The sequence below is a fragment of the Akebia trifoliata genome, chromosome 1 (assembly GCF_017979445.1).
Source record: "Akebia trifoliata isolate Shusen 1 chromosome 1, ASM1797944v1, whole genome shotgun sequence".
Taxonomy (NCBI): Eukaryota; Viridiplantae; Streptophyta; class Magnoliopsida; order Ranunculales; family Lardizabalaceae; genus Akebia; species Akebia trifoliata.
The window spans coordinates 3,941,772-3,957,109 of NC_141375.1; the positions used below are offsets into that span (position 1 = coordinate 3,941,772).

The 15,338-nt window shown below is 35.9% G+C and overlaps 2 protein-coding genes across 2 annotated transcripts; both read right to left on the reverse strand.

The window, feature by feature from the left end:
- Positions 1-691: 691 nt before the first annotated feature.
- On the reverse strand, positions 692-2,257 carry LOC147410446 (putative germin-like protein 2-1). The gene is made up of 2 exons (XM_086441522.1): positions 2,095-2,257; positions 692-1,287 (listed from the first exon to the last, which is right to left on the reverse strand). Exons 1-2 carry the CDS (start codon positions 2,210-2,212, stop codon positions 731-733), a joined length of 675 nt encoding a protein of 224 aa, XP_086297648.1. The 5' UTR covers positions 2,213-2,257; the 3' UTR covers positions 692-730.
- Positions 2,258-12,578: 10,321 nt separating this feature from the next.
- LOC147410447 (putative germin-like protein 2-1) lies at positions 12,579-13,919 on the reverse strand. The gene is made up of 2 exons (XM_086441559.1): positions 13,752-13,919; positions 12,579-13,295 (listed from the first exon to the last, which is right to left on the reverse strand). The coding sequence occupies exons 1-2, from the start codon at positions 13,867-13,869 to the stop codon at positions 12,739-12,741; spliced, it is 675 nt and encodes a 224-aa protein (XP_086297685.1). The 5' UTR covers positions 13,870-13,919; the 3' UTR covers positions 12,579-12,738.
- Positions 13,920-15,338: the final 1,419 nt, after the last annotated feature.

Consider the following 15,338-nt stretch of genomic DNA (forward strand, 5'->3'; position numbering starts at 1 on the left):
TAGAAATAAATAGAAAACTAATAATAAACTAAATTATTCCAATACTTTCCTTCAAGTTGGACAAATATATCAACCAAACCTGACATGACAAAGTGAGAGTTAGTGACAGATGGACCAACAGACTTCGTAAGCATGTCGGCAAGCTAATCTGAAAATGACACAAATACTCTCTGAAGAGCATCAAATCGGACTCTCTCCTTGAGAAAGTAGACATCAACCTTTATATGCTTAATTCTCTCGTGAAGAACGGAGTAAAAAAAACACATGATACTAGACTTGTTGGTGTAAAACAATGTAGAAAAACAAGAGACAGGAAATCTCAGTTAGGTCAACAAAGACCGAATCCAAATAAACTCACATGTCAGAAGGGCCATAGCTCAATACTCAATTTGATCAAAAAGTACAAATGCCTCCGTTTAACTTTTTTCGTGTTAATCAGGACTGCATTGCAATATATAAAGCGAGCTATGAATCCAAGCCCAATACATGAATGCTCATTTACATTATAACTATAATGGGTAACCATCCAAGCTATCGACCAAAGTTTATTCAATGGAGATGAAAGAAGATAGACAAGAAATCAAACAGGAAACAAATATGCTTATTGGATGCCAACTACTTAATTATATTATTCAGTTTGTAAACAGAAACAACAGAATCATTTATTATATGAATATCTATAAAACAAGTCAAATTGCATTATTAAAATATGGTAGAAGTAATTGTAGTTCTAGTACTTGGTGGGCATCCAAAACTGAGCTTGTAAATAATCAACCATATTCTTGTCAATTTGGAAGGCCTTGCCTAGAACGTCATCTGAGATGAGTGGTTTTGAACCAAAAACTGCATTAGCAATGGTGATGACCCCAGGGTTTTGGCTGCTCAAAGCAGCAATGACGACCACATTCGTGTGCCCAACGTTGAACTGGAAGTGAATGAGCCCAATAGGGAATACAAACACGTCGCCCTTGTTGAGGACCTTGGTGATGAGGCGGTTATTATCCGCGTTGGAAGTGACGAATCCGACGTAGAGTCTACCCTCCAAGACGGTTAGGATCTCAGTGGCTCGGGGATGTGTGTGGGGTGGGTTGAGACCATAAGGTGCAAAGTCTATGCGAGCCATGGAGATCCCAAGAGTGTTGAGTCCAGCTATCTGGTCAACATTAGCTGGAGTTACAACGAATCCGAGTTGGTTCGATGTGTTTCCCGGTATATTGAGCCCAGGAAGGAAGAAATCCTCAGCTGTTACATGCTTGGGATCCTTGCAGAATTTCCCATTCACAAACACTGCAATTTAAAATTAACTAAGCATCAGTCAATATGATCAGCTAAAAATTATTAAAATAAAATAAAACAAGAAGAGTATGATTTGGTGTAATATATATAAAACCAAAATTGTGCCAAACATTTTTCAATATACGAGTCAGAAATTTTGCAATGGACTGATTTTTCGTGAGGATGATCTATATGGTGAGCAGATCATCCTAACAAGAAATCCGCCCAATCTTAAACTTCTAACCCCGTCAAAAAGGGTTTAGAATTGTGAACCGTCGTTTTTTTACCGTTAATTTAAAACTCACTTGTGATGAGGTTAGAAGTTTCATAATTGGCTGATATTTTGTGAGGGTGATCTCCTCACAACAGAGATCATTCTCACTAAAAATCAATCCAATCCAAAACTTGTAAGTCATAAAGGACAAATTTTATCTCCTTAGCAATGTCTGCTGACCAGGGGACCGGGATATATATATAGAACAGCGTTATTACGACCCTATTACGACTCATATTGCGACACACCATTTTGTCTTATATGAGAAAAAATGTTTGGAATGGGCTGATTTTTTGTGAGGATGATCTCTGTGATGAGAGGATCATCCTGGCAAAAAATCATCCAATTCCAAAACTTCTAACCCCATCAAAATTGATTTACAAAAATTGGACGGTCTATAATTTTTCAACAAAAATTGGACGGTCTAGAAGTTTCATTATGAGCTGATTTTTGGCAAGGATGATCTCCTCATATATATATATATATATATATATATATATATAATGATAATTTCAAAAAACTATGACAAAGAAGAAAAGGAGTACCATCCTTAGGCTCATCGATGGCAACACAAAAGTCTTGTAAGGAACTAGGATCAGAGGCAAAGGAAGGGGATGAAAGTGAGGCAAAGAGAACAAAAACTACAAACAACTTAAAACCCATTATCTTCTATCTTAATTCTTTCTCACTCAATGTTCTTAGGGGTGATAATTCTAATACTATAACCATGACTATTTAGAGAGAGATTGAGAGAATTTATTGAAATGGTCTGATATATTTGTTGCCATTTTGTCCAAGGTAGATGGTAGAAAGACTTTTCAAAGTCTTCAAAAACACTAAACTAATATAAAGATTCTCTGTTTGAAACGTTAATCAATTCTTTAGTACTAAGTATAGACCTAATCCAGTTTAGGTTTTTTTTTACTGGTTTTAACATAAAAAAAAGTTTTGTGATAGAGTGACACAAGACATTGAAAACATCAAAGTCACTAAAACACAAAATCCAACGATCGATATATTCAGGTGAATCACGATCATTCAATTTCATGTTTTTTCATGAGTCAACAAATCTCAATTCTTTTCTTATTTCGCAAAAACGGCTTTCCTTGGCTTCTTCACGTGTGTGTGTGTGTATGTGAGTTTTGTTTTTGTTTTTTCTTTTTAGGGGGAGGGGGAAGTGGGTGCTCCTATTGGGGCTGATTTAATTTTGAACCAAAATTCAAAAAATGTGATAGTATATTTTATTTTACAGAGGAAATTATTTCTAAATAAAAAATGTAAGAATCAAACAGACCCCTTAAATACAATGGTGCGCCCAGGCTGGCCCGTACACTCGGTAAGCAACAAAAAAAAATGGTTATATGATAATGCCAAATAAGGATGATCCAACAAATGAATATATAACTCTAGAGAAATTTCTGCATTTATATACATATATTACAAAAACTCCACTGTCATCATTATCTAAAATCTTTCTAATAACAATAAGCCTTAACCAAAAGATTTAGGGTTTGACTAAACAAATCATATTCCCAGATTGTCCAAATCTAAGTTTTCTATTATAGAAAACGTGAGTTCATATCTATTTTCACGGTCTTCATCTATGTTCTTTTAGGTTTTTCTCTTGAATAATGCAGCAGTGACTTCAAGATTGGACCTCACATCGCACACCCTAAAGTGAAAGTGCATGAGAATCATAGATGCTTTTTCTCGAGATACGAGTGAAAAAGCATCTATGGTTCCTATCAACTTTCACGTCAAAATGTGTGATATGAGGTCCAATCTTGAGGTCACTCCAACACGATTCTTTCCTCTTACATAATGAAATATCTGATTATGATTTATAGTGATAGATCTTCACACCGATTGCCTACCTAATGCAACACTCTTTTTTCATTCAGAAATTTACAAGTGACTTGAAATAAAACTCCAAATAGCACTCAGTAATGTAGAAAATCATAGATGCTTTTTCTCGAGATACAAGTGTTATACACAAAAGGACAATCAATGGCTCTCTCCACACTCAAGTGCAGCTTTGACTGTTATTTCATATTACTGTAGCAAGGCTAGCTCTATTTTATAGTTTTGTACATCATATTATTGAACTTTTGAAACCATTTTTTGATGTTTTACTTTTACAAAACCTATGGGACTACTAAAACACAAAATACTATGGTCAGGAAAAATATTTATCTTGTTATGTATCCCTAGGATGGATCTCAACGGTTAGATTTCATGTTTTAAATATCTTCACGAGTCAAAGGATCCAAAGCCCATTCTTTAAGATCAAACATTAAGAAGAAAAAAAATGATTTTACATAATAAATCATGGATAAATACAAGAGATTTTTTCCATAGGCGTTTGCCCAACCCCAATTGGATCAAGAGATCGAATTAATCGTAAAAACATATATTTAATTAATCTATTTATTAGCAAATAAAGAAAAAGTAGTCCTGACAAAATCAATGCCTCAAGAACCGATTTTAAACATGCCCTACCATACAACACAGGAACTCATATTCTTCAATAGAAACAAACTAAAGATTTCAAAATCAAAAAATCATTAAAAAAGAAATAATTAATTATATATTACAATCAGAATCCGCATACACCTTCAACAATCTTCGTAGTTCTTTCACGAATCCTGCCAGCATTTACCATCATTTAGAACATTCTACCGAAGCGAGATGGCATTAGAAATCATCTCTTGTTCTTGGTTTTCTTTCTGGAGAGTAATGGAGTTCCTTCTTTGCTTCGTCGTATTAGGGTCCCTAACTCGCCAGAAGAAGAGTTGTCTGTATTGAGAGAACCCTCTGAATGTTTGTCTTCCAATGAGAACGGCTTTTCCGGGCCAAAAACGGTGCTCTTCCTTACAAACAGTGCAATGAAAAAACCCTCCATGTCCTCAACCGGATCAGTCCGTAGCAGATTTTCAGCTGTAAGTCAAGAAACAAACAGCTATAATAAGACTACACACCATGAATTTTTGGACGATCAAATTCTCAAGGGATTTGAAAAGTGTTTTTTGTCGGGATTTATAGTGATTTTTCCTTACAAACTGAACATGAGAAATATTTTGAAACTTTGAACCCTAAACTCATTGTCAATTTTGGCCCTAATCTGGGGTTACTTGGGTGGAGGTACGCAGGACTTGGGTTTTAATCAGTGTCCGGGGTTCGGGTTCATCACAGAGTGCCTGGGGTTTGGCGTCCATACAACATTTTGGAGTATTTTGGTACTAGAAAATACGTTGGAAGCACCAGGACGCCATATATATATTTGTTCCTTGGAAAACCCTATTCCTCGTGTTGTTTTCATGACTTTATCAATAAGAATCTTTGACGACACCGCCCGTGAGCATAGGCAATTTTGCCGAACCACGTAAATCTTGTGTTCTTGTGCGTTTGTTTTTGTTCAATCTTTTTTACTCTTGTATCACTTCGGCACAACACAAATTAAAGATCCATGGGGGAAAAAAAAAAAACAGAGATCTAAGCGAGAATACTCACAGCCTTCAAAGACAGGGAAGCCACGACGATGCCACCGAGGGAAGGGAGTAGCCAGTTGAAAATTAAGGGAAGCAGCGAGTGAGAGGACCGAATTCACAACATCTTCATTTTCGATTTGGTAGATGGAACAGGTGCTGTAAACCACTCTCTCAACAGATGGAACTGTAAAATATCAAAATGTAATCCAGAATTAACCCATCCAAAAAGTTCAAATAGAATTCAATAAAAGGTTACAGAACTTCAACCAAAAACCAAATAATATCATCTCTGAAATTGGGAACAATGGCATTAACAAGAAGATCTAGAAAGAGCAACTAAAGAGCATCATTATAACAAACAAAATTTACAATTACTTACTAAAATATATTTGCCAAATGTAACAAAGAATATGATTAGGTTAACCATCAGTGGGGCATATTTTTTTTCAACTTTGCAGACAAGCTAATTTTTTTAGGACAAGCATTATTCCAAATAGTGGGGGGACCACAACATGAATCCTACCTTCTTTTTTTTTCTTGATAGGCAAAATAAAATTGTTAAGAAAACAAAAAGATACGACAGAAACTGGGTGGTTGAGGTGGCAAACCCAAAGAGAAATAAAGATACAACAGCCCCCCAAAGAAAGGTTACTCCACCACTAGATTATTTTAAACCCTAACCCATCTTACAAGAAAATCTTCCAAGAGAATCCCCCTAAACACCTTAAAGGCTTTACCCCAAGAGAATAAAAAGCTACAACTGAGATTACAATGTCATGAATAGGATGTTCTTTCCCAACAAAAATATTTCTATTGTGTTCCTTTCAAATGGCCCAGCAAATAGCAAGGGAGTGAAGCTCCACAAAATCCGCTTCGCCTCGCAAAAGGAATAGCCCCAACAAATCCTAATTCTTCATTCAATTTTTTCTAGATTTACATCTTCTCTTTGCACAAAGCCATGTTATGAACCCCCCCCCCCCCCCCCCCCCTTTCCCTTTTCTTTCAAAAGAATTGTAAAAAAGTGAATTGTCAAGTCTCATAATGAGAGCATGACAGATATTTATATTAACTAATGTGTATTAATATAAATGCCCTTATATAGAAATAAATAGAAAACTAATAATAAACTACATTATTCCAATACTCCCCCTCAAGCTAAGCAAATATATTAACCAAACTCAGGTTGACAAGGTGAGAGTTAGTGTCAGATGGACCAACAGACTTCGTAAGCATGTCAACAAGTTGATCTTAAAAAAGACACAAATATTGTCTGAAGAGCACCAAATTGGACTTTTTCCTTGAGAAAGTGGACATTAACCTTTATATGCTTAGTTCTCTCATGAAGAACAGAGTCAGAAGCAAGCATAATAGTAGACTTGTTGACGCAAAACAATGTGGAGGAAATAGAGACAGAAAATCCTAGTTCTGTCATCAAAGACCGAAGTCAAATAAACTCACATGTGCCAAGGGCCATAGTTCAATACTCAACTTCAGCAGAAGAACTAGAAATCACACTTTGTTTCTTACTTTTTCATGAGATCAGGTTACTACCATGGAAAGTGCAGAAATCAGAGGTAGATCTCATATCTGTAAGAAAACCAGTATAATCAGCATCAGTAAAGGAAGACAAATGAGACTGAGTAGTGGACGAGTAGAAAATCTCAAGACTAAGACACGACTTCAAGTAGTGAAGAATGCGATAAACGATGTCAAGATGAAAAGTGCGCAGAGCATGTATGAGCTAACTAACTACACTAACCGCAAAAGTCAAATCTGGTTTAGTGCTAGTCAGATAAATCAGATGGCCTACGAGTCTCTGATAGGAAGAATCAGATAATAGATCACCAGAATCTGCATGAAGACGATGATTCTGATCCATAGGAGAGGAAACGAGACAACAATCAAACATACCAATGTCTTGAAGAAGATCCAATGTGTATTTGCGCTGATATAGTGAAATACCACGATGAGAGAAAGTCACTTCTATTCCTAAGAAATACTTGAGAGAACCTAAGTACTTAACCTCAAAAGCACGACCCAAAAACACCTTTACCCTGTCAATCGACTGGGTATCTTCTCCAGTCAAGATAATATCATCCACATAAACTAAAATAATGGTGCAACGACCATCCAATCCTCAACGTATAAAACAAGTATGATCTAAGTGGTATCTAGAAAACTCCATAGAAATTGCTCTTACTTAATTAAATAAAATTACATGCTTCAAAATATAAGAATCTATCGGTATCGAAATTGATGCGAAATATATCGGATAAAAAATTTAAATCTTCAATCCAAATATAAATGTATCGGATAAAAAACCTTAATACAATATTTATAAAGAAAAGAGGAATTAAAGAGAGTATCTAACCTAAAGTCGCAATGATTCCTGACTTGTCGCGTGAGGTGATGCAGCAATCTGATCCTTCGAGCTATTAGAGACAGATAGTGAGATCGATAGGTCACTTTGAGCTATCAGAAATAGGTAGCAAGGAGATACAGAGAGAACGGGGATCAGATCTAAGAGATCAATCGATCAAAGAGAGTAGAAGATGAGATCTATCGAGGGAGACATATCGATCGTGAAAGAGCCTATGAGAGAGAGAAATAGAGAGGTCAATCGATCAATTGAGTAGTCGATCAATGGAGTAGTCGATCGATCGTGAGAACGAATGAAAAAACGAGGTCAATCGATCGAGAGAACGAATGAAAAAATGAGGTCGATCGATCAAGAGAGTAACTGTGAGAAAGTGATGGACTGTGAAAGATCGATCAATCGATAACTGTGTGTGTGTGAGAGAGAGAGACTGTGACAGGGAGGCGATCGATCGATGAGAAAGGCAGAGAGAAAGAGAAACAGTGAGAGAGGCAGAGAGATAGAGAGTGAGATTATAGTTTTGGTTTTAAAACGTGGTCCACGGGCCGCGGATTTTAGTGTTTTAAAATTTGACGAGCCAGGCCTAACAAAAATTTTTTATGCAAATTTGGGATTTTCACATAGTGGATGGAAGGTGCAGCCCACATCTTCTTCTAAAAGAATCAACAAGGAAAATTCGATGATGAACTTTCCAAAAGATCTTTCTTTTATGATAGACCAACTTATTTCAAAAAATAGGCCAGAAAAACCATTCGAACCAACTGCACCTCTTCCATTCAAATTTTTCACCACATTCAAGATTTCTTCCTCATCAGGGATTTTTACGAAATTCACATTAGATTCAGAAGAAACAATGGGAAGATCTAGATCTCAAATCTAGATCCAGATTGGGATTAGATGATGTTAAGAGATATTCGGACTCCTTAGCAGCACAATTACCAATATCTTCCTCAAACCTCTAATTTTTGTAAAAATCCCTTAGTAGCACAATTTATGGTTCCTCAAACCTCTAAAGTCTAAACAAGTGTTTTGGTCAACTTCTTTAAGCCAATTAATCTTGGATTTTTGCCTCCATATGGACTCCTTTGCTGTGCTTAAAATAAGTTGCTTTGACTTGCTTACATTCTTACATTCTTCATAAAGAATATATATATATATATATATATATATGGGTCGGGTTCCGTAGACACATAAAGCTACATTTTTGTCTTATATAGTTAAAAAGATTCGGAATAGGCTGATTTTTTGTGAGGATGATCTCTATGATAAGGGGATCATCCTTGCAAAAAATCATCCCATTCCAAAACTTCTAACCCCATCAAAATTAATTTACAAAAATTGGACGGTCTAAAATTTTTCAACTTGTAAACATGGTGCTAGAAGTTTCATAATAAGCTGATTTCTGGCAAGGATGATCTTCTCACCGTAGAGATCATCCTCACAAAAAATCAGCCCATTCCAAACATTTTTGCCCATATAAGACAAAACACATTGTAGCTTTATGAGTAGCTTTATGTGTATATGGATCCTAATCATACATATATATATATATATGTATGGGAGCGGTTCGGCAGCCCTAAAGTTTGCCAAGTTTGTTGCCAAACATTTTTTGTAAATCACTTTTGATGGTGTTAGAAATTTTGGAATAGGCTGATTTTTTTGTGAGGATGATCTCTATGGTGAAGAGATCATCCTCACAAAAAATCAGCTCATTTTGAAACTTCTAACCCTAGTTTACAAGTTGAAGAATCGTGGACCGTCTAATTTTTGTAAATCACTTTTGATGGGGTTAGAAGTTTTGGAATAGGCTGATTTTTGGTGAAGATGATCTCCTCATCATAGAGATCATCCTCACAAAAAATCAGCTCATTCCAAAGCTTCTAACCCATATTTTGAAAAATCTTTGGCATCAAACTTGGCAAACTTTAGGGCTGCTGAACCGTCCCTCTCTCTCTCTCTCTCTCTCTCTCTCTCTCTCTCTCTCTATATATATATATATATATATATATATATTATATATATATATATATATATATATATATATATATATATAGGGAGCGGTTCAACGGCCCTAAAGTTTAATAAGTATTGTGCCAAGTTTTCAGACCGTTCGATCAAAACGCATCCGACGGTTCGGTGGGATTTTTATGGTTTTAAAACAAAAACGTATTTAATTACAACCGGCTCCCTGTAAATTCTTAATTTTTTGTTTTAAATCCTTCTTTTGTAAAACAAAGCCCTTCTTCTTTGAAGGCCTCTCCCTGTAACCTAAATAGACAGACGCCCTTTCTCTCTTTCTCTCTCTCTCTCTCGTTACAATTCAAAAGACCCCTCCCATCTCTCTCTCTCCCTCTCTCTCTCTCTCTCTCTCTCTCACTCTCTCTCTCTCTAGATCTGGTTCAAACGACCGCCTGTTCAAAAGTTTCGGAACGACCGAACGATTCTCTCACAAGTGAACCCAGTTTGAATGGCAATGGTATATTTTACTTCACCGATTGAGTCACCCAAAAAACAAAAAACAAAAAATTCCAATAAGAAAACAAAGAAACAATGTAAACAAATTACAAAAAAATAGAAAAAAAAGGTGCTCGTCGATGAAAAATAAATTTAACTGTGATTTCTTCTTTTTACCTGATATTATTCTTACGCCACAAAAAATAAGAAAATCATGAGAAATGCAACCAACACAAAGAATATCTTGATCATCAACCAGCAATTGGATTAGATGCTGTTCAGATACTTCAACAGTGCCCCCTGTGCTCCCTCCACATTTGCCATTGTGTCGTCCATATTCTCATCGATCCTATCCCCACAAAGATCCAACCATCGTTAAGTGCAAGCCAAGGGTGAATTTTATTTGGAAAAAAAAACACATTCTAATAATTAAATCATGAAAACGAAATTTATCATCAAATCACACATGCGAGCTGTAACTAGAGAGAGAGAGAGAGAGAGAGAGAGAGAGAGAGGGAAAGATGGGGGGGTCTAGGGTCGTTCAAACTGGGTTCTCTTGAGAAAGAGAGAGAGAGGGAAAGATGGGAGGGGTATAACTACATTGATCTTAGTAAAAGGTGCTTTAGATGCATGCGGTTCCAAGTTAATGCCAGATAAAAAGGATTTCGATTATAGTTTTCCTTGCGACGGTCCGGGACGAGGCGGTACTTGTGATATTTCGGCTTGGGATGCATTTTATTTGGCATTTTTCTGGATGTTAAATACCATTGGATGGGTTACTTTTTATTGGCATTGGAAGCACATCACATTATGAGCTGTAACTAAAGAGAGAGAGAGAGAGAGAGAGGATTTGAAGTAGAGCTCGTCTTCATTTCTGAACGAAGAAAGAAGAGAGTCGAAGAAGAGACGTTCCTGTTAAGGGAGAGGGCCTCCAAACAGAATACAAAGATGTTTGAGGGGGCAACTTGTAAAAATACAATTATTTAACTTAAAACCGTGTATTCAATCTGACCCGTCGAATGCGTTTTGATTGAACGGTCAGAAAAGCTTGGCACAAAACTTGTTAAACTTTAGGGCCGCTGAACCGCTCCCATATATATATATATATATATATATCGGGGCGGGCTCAAGAACCAATATCCTAGTCAATGTATGTTTTTCTCTATGGGCTAGAAGTTTCTAAATGGGCTGGTTTTTTGTGAGGGTGACCTTTATGGTGAGCAGATCATCCTCACAAAAAATCAACACATTTTGAAACTTCTAACCCTAGTCGATCTGCAAGTTAAAGAATCGTGAACCATTAACTTGTAAACCACTTTTGACGGGATTGGAAGTTTCGAAATGGGATGATTTTTCATGAAGATGATCTACTCACTATAGAGATCATCCTCACAAAATATCAGCCCAATCAAATTACATATATATATGATACGTTAACCTATGATAGTATGACAATCACTACAATATCATAGTGATTACTTTCATGTTGAAGTGGTCAATTCACAATATTGTAATGATCAATTTTGTAGATGGATAGATCTTCTTGATTTACCACAAAATCAAATAAGGGTATTTTAGAATTACCCCCTATAAAATTAGTGATATCATGTTTGCCCCTTGCAAAAAATCAAAATTTAATTGTTAAATCATCAAGAAAATGCAACATTTGACTTACGGTATAATCAATTTAACAAGGGATATTTGTCAAATACACATCAAATAATTATAGCAAAACGAACACCTAAATCACTAATATGTTGAAATTGTCATTCTTGGCACTTTGTCCTAATCATTGACCCATGCAATTTTTTAAGTTTATTTCTAGTTGTCAATTTTGAAAAAATTTCCCTCAAGTGCCCCCATCCAACATTTTAAAAGTTAGTTCTGACCGGCAAATTGGGTCCGAAGGACTTGATAAGTTTTATGGGTCAGATCAAATGAAAAAAAACCCATTTCTAAAAGAATCAAACGATTTGCTTGTTCAACCGTCGATCCGACTGAACCAAACAGGTTTGTGAGGAGCTTTGGACATTAAATGTTAGGCGAAAAGCTATTTAGGCATAACTTAATTCGATTTAAACAATACAAAGTGAAGAAGATTAACTAAACAGAAACAAAATAAATTGACCAGTAATGTAGATTCTGAACCAACTGTGTAGATCCAAACCACAACAAATCCAGATACCTTGGTAAGCTAATTGAGATCTATAAAATCAGAACAAAGCAGGAACACTATAGACAAATAATAGTAGGGTAGTCTGAGTCTGAGGCTCAGGTTGGTGCGATTTCCATCTCAGGTTTCAACGGGTTAGATCTTTTTCAAGTAGTATGGCAAAAGAGATCTCCAGAACTCTCAGATGTACTCCATATGTACTCCATAAGATTTTGTCAACACTTCCACGTTGAGGGACGCATTGCACACACTGATTCATTAGTGAACTTTGGGGTTGCGAGCTCATGTCCTAGAAGCCTCATCTTGACAGGTGCAAATTCTCCCAAATTTTGGTTTTTTTTTTAATTTTATTATCAAAAAGTACAAATGCCTCCGTTTAAATTTTTTTTTTTTTTTTTTGTGTTAATCAGGACTGCATTGCAATATATAAAGCGAGCTATGGGTCCAAGCCCAATACATGTATGCTCATTTACATTATAACTATAATGGGTAACCATCCAGGCTATCGACCCAAGTTCAATGGAGATGAAAGAAGATAGACAAGAAATCAAACAGGAAACAAATATGCTTATTAGATGCCAACTACTTAATTATATTATTCAGTTTGTAAACAGAAACAACAGAATCATTTATTATATAAATATCTATAAAACAAGTCAAATTGCATTATTAAAATATGGTAGAAGTAATAGTAGTTCTAGTACTTGGTGGGCATCCAAAACTGAGCTTGTAAATAATCAACCATATTCTTGTCAATTTGGAAGGCCTTGCCAAGAACGTCATCTGAGATGAGTGGTTTTGAACCAAAAACTGCATTAGCAATGGTGATGACCCCAGGGTTTTGGCTGCTCAAAGCAGCAATGACGACCGCATTCGTGTGTCCAACATTGAATTGGAAGTGAATGAGCCCAATAGGGAATACAAACACGTCGCCCTTGTTGAGGACCTTGGTGATGAGGCGGTTATTATCCGCGTTGGAAGTGACGAATCCGACGTAGAGTCTACCCTCCAAGACTGTTAGGATCTCAGAGGCTCGGGGATGTGTGTGGGGTGGGTTGAGACCATAAGGTGCAAAGTCTATGCGAGCCATGGAGATCCCAAGAGTGTTGAGTCCAGCTATCTGGTCAACATTAGCTGGAGTTACAACGAATCCGAGTTGGTTCGATGTGTTTCCCGGTATATTGAGCCCAGGAAGGAAGAAATCCTCAGCTGTTACGTGTTTGGGATCCTTGCAGAATTTCCCATTCACAAACACTGCAATTTAAAATTAACTAAGCATCAGTCAATATGATCAGCTAAAAATAACAAAAATAAAATAAAACATTTTTCAAAATATGAGTTAGAAGTTTCACAATGGGATGATTTTTTGTGAGGATGTATGGTGAGGAGATCATCCTCACAAGAAATCCTCCCAATCTTAAACTTCTAACCCCATCAAAAGTGGTTTAGAATTGTGAATCGTTGTTTTTTTACCCTTAATTTATAAATCACTTTGATTGGGTTAGAAGTTTCATAATTGGCTGATATTTTGTGAGGGTGATCTCCTCACAATAGAGATCATTCTCACTAAAAAACAGTCCAATCCAAAACTTGTAAGTCTTAAAGGACAAATTTTATCTCCTTAGTGGTGTCTGCTGACCGGAGCTGACCGGGACCTATATATATATAATGATTATTTAAAAAAACTATGACAACGAAGAAAAGGAGTACCATCCTTAGGCTCATCAATGGCAACACAAAAGTCTTGTAAGGGACTAGGATCAGAGGCAAAGGAAGGGGATGAAAGTGAGGCAAAGAGAACAAAAACTACAAACAACTGAAAACCCATTATCTTCTATCTTAATTCTTTCTCACTCAATGTTCTTAGGGGTGATAATTCTAATACTATAACCATGTCTATTTATAGAGAGATTGAGAGAATTTATTGAAATGGTCTGATATATTTGTTGCCATTTTTTCCAAGGTAGATGGTAGGAAGACTTTTCAAAGTCTTCAAAAACACTAAACTAATATAAAGATTTTCTGTTTGAAGCATTAAATCAATTCTTTAGTGCTAAGTATAGACCTAATCCAGTTTAGGTTTTTTTTTTACTGGTTTTAACATTAAAAAAGTTTTGTGATAGAGCAACACAAGACATTGAAAACATCAAAGTCACTAAAACACAAAATCCAACGATCGATGTATTCAGGTGAATCACGATCATTCGATTTCATGTTTTCTCATGAGTCAACAAATCTCAATTCTTTTCTTATTTCGTAAAAACGGCTTTCCTTGGCTTCTGCACGTGTGTGTGTGTGTGTGGGTGTGTGTAGGTGCTCCTATTGGGGCTGATTTAATTTTAAATCAAAATTCAAAAAATGTGATAGTATATTTTATTTTACGGAGGAAATTATTTCTAACTCTCGAGAAATCTCTGCATTTATATACATTTATAACAAAAACTCCACTGTCATCGTTATCTAAAATCTTTCTAGCAACAATTAGCCTTAACCAAAAGATTTAGGGTTTGACTAAACAAATAATATTCCCAATTTCTCCAAATCCAAATTTTCTAATATAGAAAAAGTGAGTTCATATAATTTTCACGGTCTTCATCTATGTTCTTTTAGGTTTTCCTCTTGAATAATGTTGTAGTGACCTCAAGATTAGACCTCACATCGCACACCCTAAAGTGAAAGTGTATGAGAACCATAGATGCTTTATCTCGCGATACGAGTGAAAAAGCATCTATGATTTCTATCCACTTTCACGTCAAGATGTGCGATATGAGGTCCAATCTTGAGGTCACACCAACATGATTCTTTCCTCTTACATAATGAAATATCTGATCTTGATTTATAATGATAGATTTTCATACCGATTGCCAACCTAATGCAACACTCTTTTTTCATTCATAAATTTACAAGTGACCTGAAATAACACTCCAAATAGCACTCAGCTATGTAGAAAATCATAGATGCTTTTTCCCGAGATACAAGTATTATACACTAAAGGACAATCGATGACTCTCCACACTCAAGTGCTACTTTGCCTGTTATTTCATATTACTGTAGCAAGGCTAGCTCTATTTTATAGTTTAGTACATCATATTATTTAACTTTTGGAACCATTTTTTGATGTTTTACTTTTACAAAACCTATGGGACTACTAAATCACAAAATACTTTGGTTAGGAAAAATATTCATTTAATGTATTAAATATCTTCGGTTAATACTTTGTTTCCCTTGGATGGATCTCTACGGTTAGATTTCATGTTTTAAATATCTTCACGAGTCAATGGATATCAAGCCCATTCT

Coding starts and splice junctions, on each gene's coding strand:
- LOC147410446 (XM_086441522.1), bottom strand. CDS start 2,212: ATGGGTTTTAAGTTGTTTGTAGTTTTTGTTCTCTTTGCCTCACTTTCA. Junction 1,288..2,094: donor CATCGATGAGCCTAAGGATG/GTACTCCTTTTC, acceptor TTTAAATTGCAG/TGTTTGTGAATGGGAAATTC.
- LOC147410447 (XM_086441559.1), bottom strand. CDS start 13,869: ATGGGTTTTCAGTTGTTTGTAGTTTTTGTTCTCTTTGCCTCACTTTCA. Junction 13,296..13,751: donor CATTGATGAGCCTAAGGATG/GTACTCCTTTTC, acceptor TTTAAATTGCAG/TGTTTGTGAATGGGAAATTC.